General features: G+C 42.2%; 1 protein-coding gene across 1 annotated transcript; it reads right to left on the bottom strand.

Moving 5' to 3' along the window:
- Positions 1-3,543: 3,543 nt before the first annotated feature.
- pex3 (peroxisomal biogenesis factor 3) lies at positions 3,544-10,169 on the bottom strand. The gene is made up of 12 exons (XM_067482188.1): positions 9,940-10,169; positions 8,952-9,083; positions 8,723-8,804; positions 8,484-8,527; positions 8,231-8,352; positions 8,034-8,100; positions 7,889-7,943; positions 7,474-7,612; positions 7,302-7,372; positions 7,091-7,213; positions 6,339-6,435; positions 3,544-5,858 (listed from the first exon to the last, which is right to left on the bottom strand). Exons 1-12 carry the CDS (start codon positions 10,010-10,012, stop codon positions 5,775-5,777), a joined length of 1,089 nt encoding a protein of 362 aa, XP_067338289.1. The 5' UTR covers positions 10,013-10,169; the 3' UTR covers positions 3,544-5,774.
- Between the last annotated feature and the right edge of the window lie 657 nt (positions 10,170-10,826).

The following is a 10,826-nucleotide window of genomic DNA, read 5'->3' as shown; positions in this document are numbered from 1 at the left end:
CCCCTGCAGAGTCGAACGTGGCTGCGCTCAGCAGCGTGAACAGCTGCCTCACCGCACACTTACTCAGCTGGTTACAACACAGAGCCTCCACTGTGCCACGCTGCACGACTCGGCGTGTTTACGCGCTGGCTGCACCTCTATTTCGGCGCGCAAAGGATTATTACATCAGCCCCGTTGGCCCGGTGCCACGTCCTGCGCCCGACTCTCAGAACTTTGGTCACTTCAGGGGTCACAAGTTCGTGAGGCTGCTGCTGACTGGCAGCTGTGTGTAGAACCTTACTGGAAGTCAAACTCATCACACACACACACACACACACACACACACACAGTATTTCAAATCACATGGCATTTTTCATCATATGGCTGTTTGTTAACTGCCTGACAAAGTGTGTGTGTGTGTGTGTGTGCGCTCTCGTACTTACCCCGGTGATGATCTGCAAACTTCTTTGAAATGCAAGCACCTTTTTTTCTTCTTAGAAAGTCTGTTTGATGGTTTACACATATTTTAGGGTTATGGTAAGTTTGGTTTGCAGTATGAATTATTCCACGTTAATTTATCTTTGTTTTGCAGAGTCACATTGCACAGAGGGACCAGGTCCCCACGTTTCAGGGTTCAGACCGACCGTAGGGGGGTCCGTGCCCACCACATGTCGAAGTGTCCCTGGGCCAAACACCGAACCCCAAATAAACACGCAGGCTAATGATCTGCTGTGAATCCGTGACTCTGAACTCCCGGGACATGCAGACAGGACAATAAAAGACAGGCGGACATGAAGGTTAAGGTGGGTTTGCAGGGACTTAATCTTCTCCGCATCGGTGTCATTTCCACTAAAGTGGCATAAAGTTCACTTCATGGATTTTTCAACTTTCAGTCAGTCAACAATACTGCAACTTCAAATTAATGTGTTTTCAATTATCTCCGGTACGAAGGCCAAGAAAGACCCCGGACGCTGTTACGCTTTTCTATGCAATTACCTATTCAATAGTGAGAAAAATATGTCACCATTTACTACACAAAATGTATATTTTAAATGTATATCGCTGTATATTTATTTCTAGCTCTTTCTATTTTTAGTGTGAAAGGTCCTTAATTCCAAGTTATTGTGGTTTTACTGTTTCTTGACCTGAGCCGTCTTTGTTTTAATCATGTTACTGGTGTGTGTTTCACTTTATTTCAGTTTTATTTTTTTGTAGTTTTTTTTTCTTCGTGTGTTCTTGCAAAGGGTCTGATGATGTAGCTCGATGTAGTTGGGGATCGAACCAACAACTGCGTGTTTGGTGGACGACCGCTTCCTGCACCACAGTCGCCTCAAGTGCAGAACAGGTGCGTGTCGTAGTGTCACATCACCATTATTTCAGATGGCTTTTCATACTGCAATTAAAATATGCTGTGTATGTAAAATGTGACTATGGGGGGGACGAGTGTTAAAGTCTAAACGTGTCTGTAATTTCCCCGTCAATAGGAAACAAAAACCAAGCCACAAAAGAGACTCCGGGAAGGATTCTTCTGATTGATAATCCATGTATAACTATGCCGAGGTCAAACCTGCCTCACCTGCTCCCACATGGCTGCTGCTCAGTTCACTGTAACTGCTCCATCCATCCACACACATTAGCGCCTCCTCTTCCTTCCTTATAAGGGAAAATGTCACCGAGGTTCAGCAGCCGGGTGAAGTCATCTCTTGAGTCACACTTCAGCAGAAAGAACATAAGTGCCATCATTTGTCCTCAATCACACACACACACACACACACACACACACACAATACGTGCACTCATCCATTTCAAATTTATTATTTCCTCGATGTGTTTTCAGTGCTGCTCGTGTTTTGACTGCTGGCATTTTCCACTGTTTGCCCTCCATGCAGCCTTAGTCCTGATAAGAAGCTGTCACCAGCGCATAATTTAAACACCTTGCTGATTCGTCACCATTTCCTTGATCCACAGTTAAAGGGAAAATCTGTTGGGGGAATTCGGCAAAATGTGTTTTTATATGGCAAACGGGACAGAAATGAAAAAACAAACAAACAAAAAAAAACAAAACAGTGTTGAACAGGTTTGAACAGTGATCTTCAGATGACCCCGCAACCCGGTCTGAAACCGTTTCCCCTCCCCCGAATGAAACAGAGCTCACGGAGCTTAATGATGAGTTCAGGTACACAGAAAGTTCTGTGAACTACAAACTGGGTTTCACGATGCTTTTTGCTTTTACTTTGATTTTTACAATTCATTCTTCATTCTGACGTCAGTTGTCAACTTAGTCAACAAGGTGGGAAGTTTGCACAGATTTAGCTTTGTTAGCGACTGTATTGTAGTGTTTTGTAGCTTAAGTCTCAAACAATGCATGCTGGGAAGTCTACTGACATAAGATTTGTATGAACTTCATTTAAGGGTTTATCAACTCATGATTTTAAAGTAAAACCTTTTTTTTCACAAAGCACTACAACTAACTTTTGGTCACAGAATCAACAACCTAAACCCCTTAAAACAGAAACTAAAACCAACAATGGACTTCAGACATCAACAAGTAAAAACATTTCAAAGGGCCTTGATCAGGAAGTTCCCTTAAAAAACTGACAAGGTGTTGAAGGATTTGGGCAAGTTTCATGACACCTGAGAGGATAATATGTCCACACAACATTTATCTGTCGTGCTGCACTCACTTAAAAATGTTTTAGATTTTTAATTAAACTAATTGTGAGGTGTCAGGTATAAACGTTAAATGAGTAGAAGTATAATATTCCCCTCTGGAGTGTGGTGAGTTCGAATAACAAAGAAAAGGAAATAAAGTAGAAATCATCATCAAGCATCAAAGCACATGAAGCGATGGGTTCAGTCCATGTGAGTTGCATGGCCTTTGTTTCAGGTTGTTTTCACAGCACAGGTTCACTCATCCACTCACAGACTTTCTTTACCCATTTTATTCACGCGGAGCGTTTCGCGCTAAACAAATGACTTTATTGTTTAGGCCACCGAGTCTCCTCGGCCGTGAGATAATGGGCAGAAGCGTCAAGTCCACAGCGTAAAGCCGAACCAGATTTGATCCTTCTCAAAAGGTCGCAGGGACGTGCATGTGAGCCAACACAAAGATTTCGAGCAGGTTATAACATTTTGTTTTTACTGTGGTGTCCGCAGTAAAAACACACACAAGCCCGTTTCATCATGACTCTCCATGTGTTTCGCACAGCTGTTACATAATGCACTTAAATAAAGGCCTGAGAAGGAGTTTTACACAGAGTTTTTCCATGTGGCAAAGTAAAAACCTCTGGCTTAATAGTCGGCGACAAACCAGTATTTTCCTACAGCTTCTGATAGGAGCAATGCTTCACTTAGATTCTTGCTGCCTTGCACCTCACTTGTAAGTCGCTTTGGTTGAAAGCGTCTGCTACATGACTAAATGTATGGAAATGGAAATTCCTGCCGCAGACGTCGCCCCCTGCTGACACAATTGCTTCCCTGTTGAATGATTGGCTTCGACTTTGACTTTCTCCCATGTTTAACAAACTTACACAAGGAAAATGAAAAAAAAAAAATGAAGAAATGTGAAATCTCATCTTACATTTATTACCAATGACACTTCTACAATAATACATTTCAGCGGTGGCTCCGGACAGATGCGCTGCAAAAAAGTCCAACGTCACTGATTACGCACAGGGTTTTACAATCCCACCCGACCGCGTTTGGCGTGTCACGGCGGAATCAGGCACGAGAGTCACCTGACACTGTCTCAACGCCTGAGAATCTGACAAAAGGATAATCTGCAGGCAAAAGCTGGAGGAGGATTCACTTTTTCTGTCTGCAAAACTGGATTTGGGTAAATCCAAAGATGTACAAGCATTTTTAATTTGTATTAGTTTCTGCACAATCATTTAGAAGATTTTTGAAAGAGCATCAACTAAAACTGATCAGGCAGAAAATAACTGGCACCTGGTTACGGAGTTGTCTGATGGCCAAGCCCATGGGCTGTTAGTTGAAGGAACAATTTACTTTCCATAGGTGAAATAAATCAAAATTAAACAGAACTTAACCCAGATATGTCTACAGTAATAAAGTAGGTGATTTAAAGCACGTCTACTTTAAGTTTTAATAAGCGCTGTATTAAAGAAGAAATGAGAAACACAGTGTATGATTTGTTATGAAACCAATCAGTCAGCAGAAACTTGGCTGGATTCAAAGTGTTGACTAAATTAGGGATTCTTGGAACCAACAGCTACATATTTTCCATCTCTCTCGACTCGAACCACAGATTACTACATCAGTCTGCTGTGTTTACAAGCTCTGTTCTGGCTCAACACACATGATATATGAAGCTAAATAGACATTGGTCGAGCATGAAGACTCAATAAACATGCAGTGCTCAGTGTTGGCAAGAGCAGGCTGACAACCACTGAGCACTTTATGAACATGTTCTAGTTTTGTTTGGCGTTGGATAAGGTTTTTTTCCCCTTTTGATTAAAGCTGCATTGTTAAGTCTGGTTTTTAAATCTAAAGATTTGAATTGATTTTCTTTCTAGCAAACAATGAAACAGTTACAAAAATAGAATCTGCAGGTTACTAAAATAAAATAATCTCAGCTCTATAAGAATCATACTAATGAATGAAGTGGAATGAAACTGATGTTAACAGATGAGAAGTGCTGAGGGATTATTACAACAGCTAAACAGTGACACCTGCTGGGCATCACGGGAACTTCACCAAAAGTAAACTGTTGTTCTTTTCCTTTGGGCTGTTTCCCTTTCAGGTGTCTCCACAGTGAATCATGTGCCTCCATCTAACTCTGTCCTCTGCATCCTCTTCTCTCACACCAACTAACTTCATGTCCTCCCTCACTACATCCATAAATCTCCTCTTTGCTCTTCCTCTAGACCTCCTGCCTGGCAGCTCCAACCTCAGCATCCTTCTACCGATATATTCACAGTTTCTCCTCTGAACATGTCCAAACCACCTCAATCTGTCCTCTCTGACTTTATCTCCAACACATCTAACACAAATACAGATTTATGCATTATGTTTTTCCTAATGTGTTTTAAGTTTGCATTTCCCATTCATTTTGTCTGCGAAAAAAGGACGACTGCTGTTGGCCTGCTGAACACTTAATTAATAATGGTGTTTTATTAAAAATCATATTGTGACCAGTGAAAACCATCTATCCCAGATAAATGACATGTTTAAGCTGGATGGGATTCATGGCACTACCTGCCTTGGTAGTTATATCTCCACATGACCAAAAAGCTGCTGCAAATTAGTTTCCCCTCGACAAGAAGACTAAACAATGGTGGAATTTAAAACATTACTACCATATTTGCATCGGGCCAAATCGGTCCTCTGCACAACACCTGGATTAAGCTATGTGAAAAAAGGAAAACTTTAAAGGGGAGTGGACCTACACTCTGTAGAATCCACAGACTAAACTAACTTTGTGGCGGCCAGCTCGGCAGCACCTGATCCTTCACAGCCTCAGTGATTTTCCCCCCCACCATGTATTTTCTACATCCCAGGGTGAATTAAAACATTACCGGGTTTTATCACAGGCTCAGTGCAGGTCTCTTCCTCCTCCACTGTTTTAACAATCCATCATGTCGCAGGCAGGACACTGATGCACCTGGGAATGTTTTGTTGTGGACATTTTCACCGTCACCACATCTGCAGGATGTCAAGGTGAAAAGTGACTCGAAGTGAAGAAGAAGTGGTGAACATTCTGGGGCTTTAATGGTTTCTGCCACATTCTTCTCTTTCTTCTTCTTCTTCTTCTTCTTCTTCCTCCGACAGTTTGATTATTTCTGCAGCTCATGTGACGTGCTGAAGGTCTCGTAGACGATGGCTGCAAACTCCTTCACCTGGTCGTTCAACAGTAGGTCCTGCAGAGACAAACAACTTTAGAGACACAAACACTGATAACACCGATTCTACTTTGGCTGCTTCTGTGCACAAAATCGCTTTGATTTTTAAAATTACAAAGTTATGTTTCTGGCTTTTAACATTTTCAGCAGGAACTGGGGGAGGGGGGGTCACATTAAAATGTTTAACTCCGATATCGGTCAGATTTAAAAAAACAACTTGTTTTCGGATAAATGAGCCAATCTGTCAGAAAAATGTCAAAGTGCAGAGCGACCTGCTGTTTTGTGCCAATCACTTTGAGTAAATATGGGGAAATTTCTTGTTTAGTTTACCAGCTTGCAAACAACATGTTGTGTCTCCGTCTTCTCGACACACAAGTGGGAGGGAAAAAAAAAAACAACAAATCAACTTTTTCGGTTTCCCCACTGTGTTTGTCCGTCTAAAAAGACAAAACGTGTCCTCGTTTTGTCTTTTCATTGTTAGCTGGCGCCTGACTCTACCTGGACAAAGTGACTGGGAGTTTCACTGCAGATTGTGTTGATCTGGCCGTTGATGATGGGGATGATCTTAGCCAGTGGCAGGCTGACTGCAGACAAACTGGACAGACAGAAGGAGTCATCTCCAACAATCAAGTGACAACAAATACAATCGCAAGAATCAAATTAATGTCATTATTAAAAAAAATGTAAAAAGCGGCTCCATGTAGAAACAATTAGCTAGTAACAAAAAAGATAAAACAACAATTAATGGGGCAATACTGTTCTAAAATGTACACTACTGTCAAACTACTACAATATTAGTACCTACTGTAATCTTCACAAAAATATAAAAAACATAACAAAATGAAAATGCTGTATCTTAAATGTCAGAATAGTCACAATTCAATATGAAACTTCAACTATGCTGAGTATGTATATAGAAATATGCTGCACATGCATGTGTGCTATGCTCAAAATAGTCCAGTACATAAAGGAAACAAAAGGAGCAAATTGGAGCAAACTGGATATTTTCTATTCAGATCAGGGCCACTTGTAGATGTGGTTTTAGATCTGCTTCACATCTGATCTCTGGCTGTGCAGCTGCTGTCAGAGCAATGAGATCAGAATTCAGGTGTTCGGTTTTAAGCCCCTCACTCACTGTGCAGGTGGTCCACAGCCTTAGTTAGTGAATGTGGCCTTCTTGTGTTTGTGTGTGTACAATCTGGACACGCTAATCATCACTGATCAGCATGCCGCTCGTTCCAGCAGCTCACCTATCAGGTGCAGAGCTGGAGGCGGAGACGCTGGGAGGGGGGCGGAAGAACTCAGCCAGGTTGTCGAGAAGACGAGAGAAACCGCGGTTCAGACAGGCGTTCAGGACAGTGGTGAAGTCTGGACTGCATTAGAATCACAGAATACAAGTTTGCAGACTAACGCACACATACAGCTTTCAATCGTGAACAAAGACAAAGGCATGTTGTTTACCTGTCCAACATGTCTCTCGTCTCGTTTAACAGCTTGATGGTCATAACATCGTTTTCTGTCAACCCACACGCCTGCAGAGAGGAGAACATCTGGTACATACTGTACTGCAGTTTTTTGTAAATGATGCTGTCAACTGTCTGTGTGTGTTTACGAGAGAGAGCGAGAGCGCAACCTGCTCAGCGAGAGGGTTCTCGTCATCTGCCAACATGTACCAGGACAGCGGCCGTTCGGAGCCGGCTTCCACCTCAGCTCTGATCCAGCTCAGCTGCTGCTCCAGCTCCAGCAGGGACAGACTCTGCTTCAGAGAAAACCTGAGGACACACACAGACACAGTACGTCAAAAACAAACAGGAGTCGCATTTGGTCAGTTAACCAAAGTACTGTCTCAGACATTATCTGCTTACAGCTTCTCAGCTTTGACAATGTGAAAGGTTCTGTGTTCCATTACTCCAAAGTGAGGGTCAGTACGTTTGGGGTTTGGACCATCTACTCGCAGACGTCACCTTGGAGTTTTACAGACTGAATATTTCACACGTCAACCTCAAAACTAATCAGAAGAGGCACTGGATAACAACAATAACACTGACCCTCCCAATGAGTTCTGCACCGCTTTCTTCACCACCGTCATCAACTCTGTCAACCCTGAGACAGACAGAGGTCAGTGGAGGATTTTTAGCATTGTATGGACAGATGGATGCTGCTCTGTGTTCGCGGTGAGCTAAGGACACCTACCATCTCTGAGTAGATGCTGGATACTTGAGAGATACTGCTGTTGGACATCTGGGGGAGCCTGAGCAGTCTGGAGGGAACACACACATTATAAAAACCCTGCTTCTCATCACAGGAACCACAGTTTCACAAAAAAGCCAAAAGGTCTATCAGCGATCGTGCGGTTTCTGTACATTGAGGAAGCTCATCGTTTTCCTCACCATTCCATTCTTTCCTACAGAGTTGTCCAGGTACAGGTATCCTCCAATGATGTTCAGCTGGACTCTCAGTAGAACCACCAGCATGCAGGTGCTGTACACTGCTACGATGGTGCGGGTGAAACCTGCAAAAAACAACTTGTGAATAAATTCTGGGTTCTGAATTGGAAGTTTAAACTTTGTAATCTGTACTAACAACTACATCGAATACATATCTGAGTACTGTCAAATAGATGACACGATAAACAGAACTTACTGAGGATCTTCAAATCTTCCCAGATCTCAAGCTTATTTGCTGGTCTGAGATCATGTCAAAGAAGAAAAAGAACATTACAGGTTGGTTTTAAATCTAACAAAGGTGAAAAATGAGAATATTAGTGACGAAATAATAAATACAGAAACTAAATCTACTCAGAGTTGAATATGTGTCGAACTGTGTGTAAATAAAAGGATTTGAATGCATTGACTCTAACAGTAAAAGGAACTTCTTCTCACTTAGTCTTGAGTAGTGTAGTGAGATTTTCTGAGTTGAGCTGATTGACGATGGCTTCTCTCAGCGGTGGGAGCATAGACAGTACTGTGACACACACATCAAATGAAAAAGGTTTTCTGATGTTCCCAGCAAAGCTCAACTCTTGCTTTTTCAATTCTATGCAAATATAAAAGAGCAGCAGAACTATTACTGGAAGACTAGTTTGCAGATGAACATGTGTAAGGTGGTTACCAGTCATGTTGCAGGTTCTCTGGTTGCTTTCAAAGTGGAACTGCCTTCTGGCCTGAGCGATGTACTCCGTGGCCTCCTTCTCCTGGATCTCCCTGATCTTTTTCTGGGCATATTTACCCAGCAAATACACTCCTGGGGAGCAACGACAAATACAATAGTACTGCTAGCTAATGTCAATTACACTTTGGGATAAACTGGATGTAGCAACTTGAAATGGCTTTTTGAAAGTATTAAAATAGAGCATGGAACTTAAATCACTTTCTTAAAAAGAAAAAAAAAAAGCCATAAACAAATGTATTCTTGCTTTAGATAAATGCACTGAAACCATTAAATGCTTTAACTGCTTTCACCATTACAGTACATGACACCATATTATTATATAATTCATTTATTTCCCTCGTAAATGTCCAAATAATGTCATTTTTCACCAAATCAAAGGCTCGCACACGGTCATGGCCAGCACTTCCTGTCCAGCACGTTAACGCAGCACTGACGTCATGACGTTAATACCTTGCTACGCTAACGAGTGGCATCCAGAAGCCCTGCACGCACACGACGTCACGCCAAACTTTATTCAATTATCGAGCAAATTAAAGTCGCCCTTGCTCTAATGGGATAACCGCCAAGTAGGCGTTAACCTGATAGTAAGATTATAAACGTTGGTCGAACGATTTCAGAGCTCGCTGCGCATAAAACACACCATGCAGCGGTTATTTCAACAAAACACAACTTTTGCCTTTGGGGTTTTAAGCCCAGCTCCTTCGCCGTAAAACTGAAACACACCTGACAGGTGGTGGAGAACGGGGTCTGCTGCTCGACGGAGATTATTATGCCGAATTATAAAAACAATGGCAATTGTTTATTTAACCATTAAAATATACCTTAAAGCGCATGTGCTTTTACCGATAAGTGAAAAAAGATTCTCACACAGCCCGGTATGCTGCTACGACTTACTGCTAGCATAGCAACTAGCGAGAGCGCCGCTTACCTCCAACTACAGCTCCGGCGAAAATGAATTTCCTTCTGTGGCGTTTAACAAAATTCCAGGTTGACGAAAACATCCTCGGACAGTGCGAGAATCACAAGCCGAAACTATAAAAGAAAATCCTCTGTGCTATTAACGTGGTGCTGACTAGTTTCAGAACATGTTAACCCAACAGTTCCTAGCAGTTAGCATCTGCTGGTGCCAGGCTAACTGTCATAAAGCGGCTGACAATGTATCAAGGTAAACGCAAGAAAGACAATAACGTCCGGGATCATTTCAAAATAAAATAAGGCTTAACGCGAAAATGACTGTAGAACTATGATTCTGGCTGTCCTCTGTTTGTCCTACAATACTCTGTATACTACACAGATTTTTATACTGTAGACACACTAATTTTATAACAAGACATAGTACTATGAGGCCCTTTAGTTTAGACCCTGCTCTGTTTACAAAAGTGTTAGAGAATTTAACCCAAACTAAAATGTTATTATGAGCAGCAGCCTCCACTTATCGGATCCCAAAACTGGATAAATGAAAGGAAAGGTGTTTGAGACAGGGGTGAGACCAGAGATGTTGTTCGGCTTAGAGACAGTGGCAGTGAAGAAAAGACAGGAGGCAGAGCTGGAGGTAGCAGAGCTTAAGATGTTGAGGTTCTCTTTGGGAGGGACGAGGATGGACAAGATCAGGACTGAGGACATCAGAGGGACAGTTCATGTTAGATGTTTTGGAGATAAAGTCAGAGAGGACAGACTGAGGTGGTTCGGACATGTTCAGAGGAGAAACTGTGAATATATCGGTAGTAGGATGCTGAGGTTGGAGCTGCCAGGCAGGAGGTCTAGAGGAAGACCAAAGAGGAGATTTATGGATGTAGTGAGAGAGGACATGAAGTT

This window comes from Channa argus, chromosome 17, assembly GCF_033026475.1.
Source record: "Channa argus isolate prfri chromosome 17, Channa argus male v1.0, whole genome shotgun sequence".
Lineage (NCBI taxonomy): Eukaryota > Metazoa > Chordata > Actinopteri > Anabantiformes > Channidae > Channa > Channa argus.
Note: the sequence above shows the minus strand (reverse complement) of the source record. Positions and strands in the feature narration are given on the sequence as shown.

What these genes read in the sequence shown, in the direction of transcription:
- pex3 (XM_067482188.1), bottom strand. Translation starts at nt 10,012, where the DNA reads ATGTTTTCGTCAACCTGGAATTTTGTTAAACGCCACAGAAGGAAATTC. An exon ending in ACTACACTACTCAAGACTAA is followed by an intron (nt 8,528 to 8,722) that starts GTGAGAAGAAGT and finishes ACATGATCTCAG; the next exon opens with ACCAGCAAATAAGCTTGAGA. An exon ending in CCAGCATCTACTCAGAGATG is followed by an intron (nt 7,944 to 8,033) that starts GTAGGTGTCCTT and finishes TGTCTGTCTCAG; the next exon opens with GGTTGACAGAGTTGATGACG.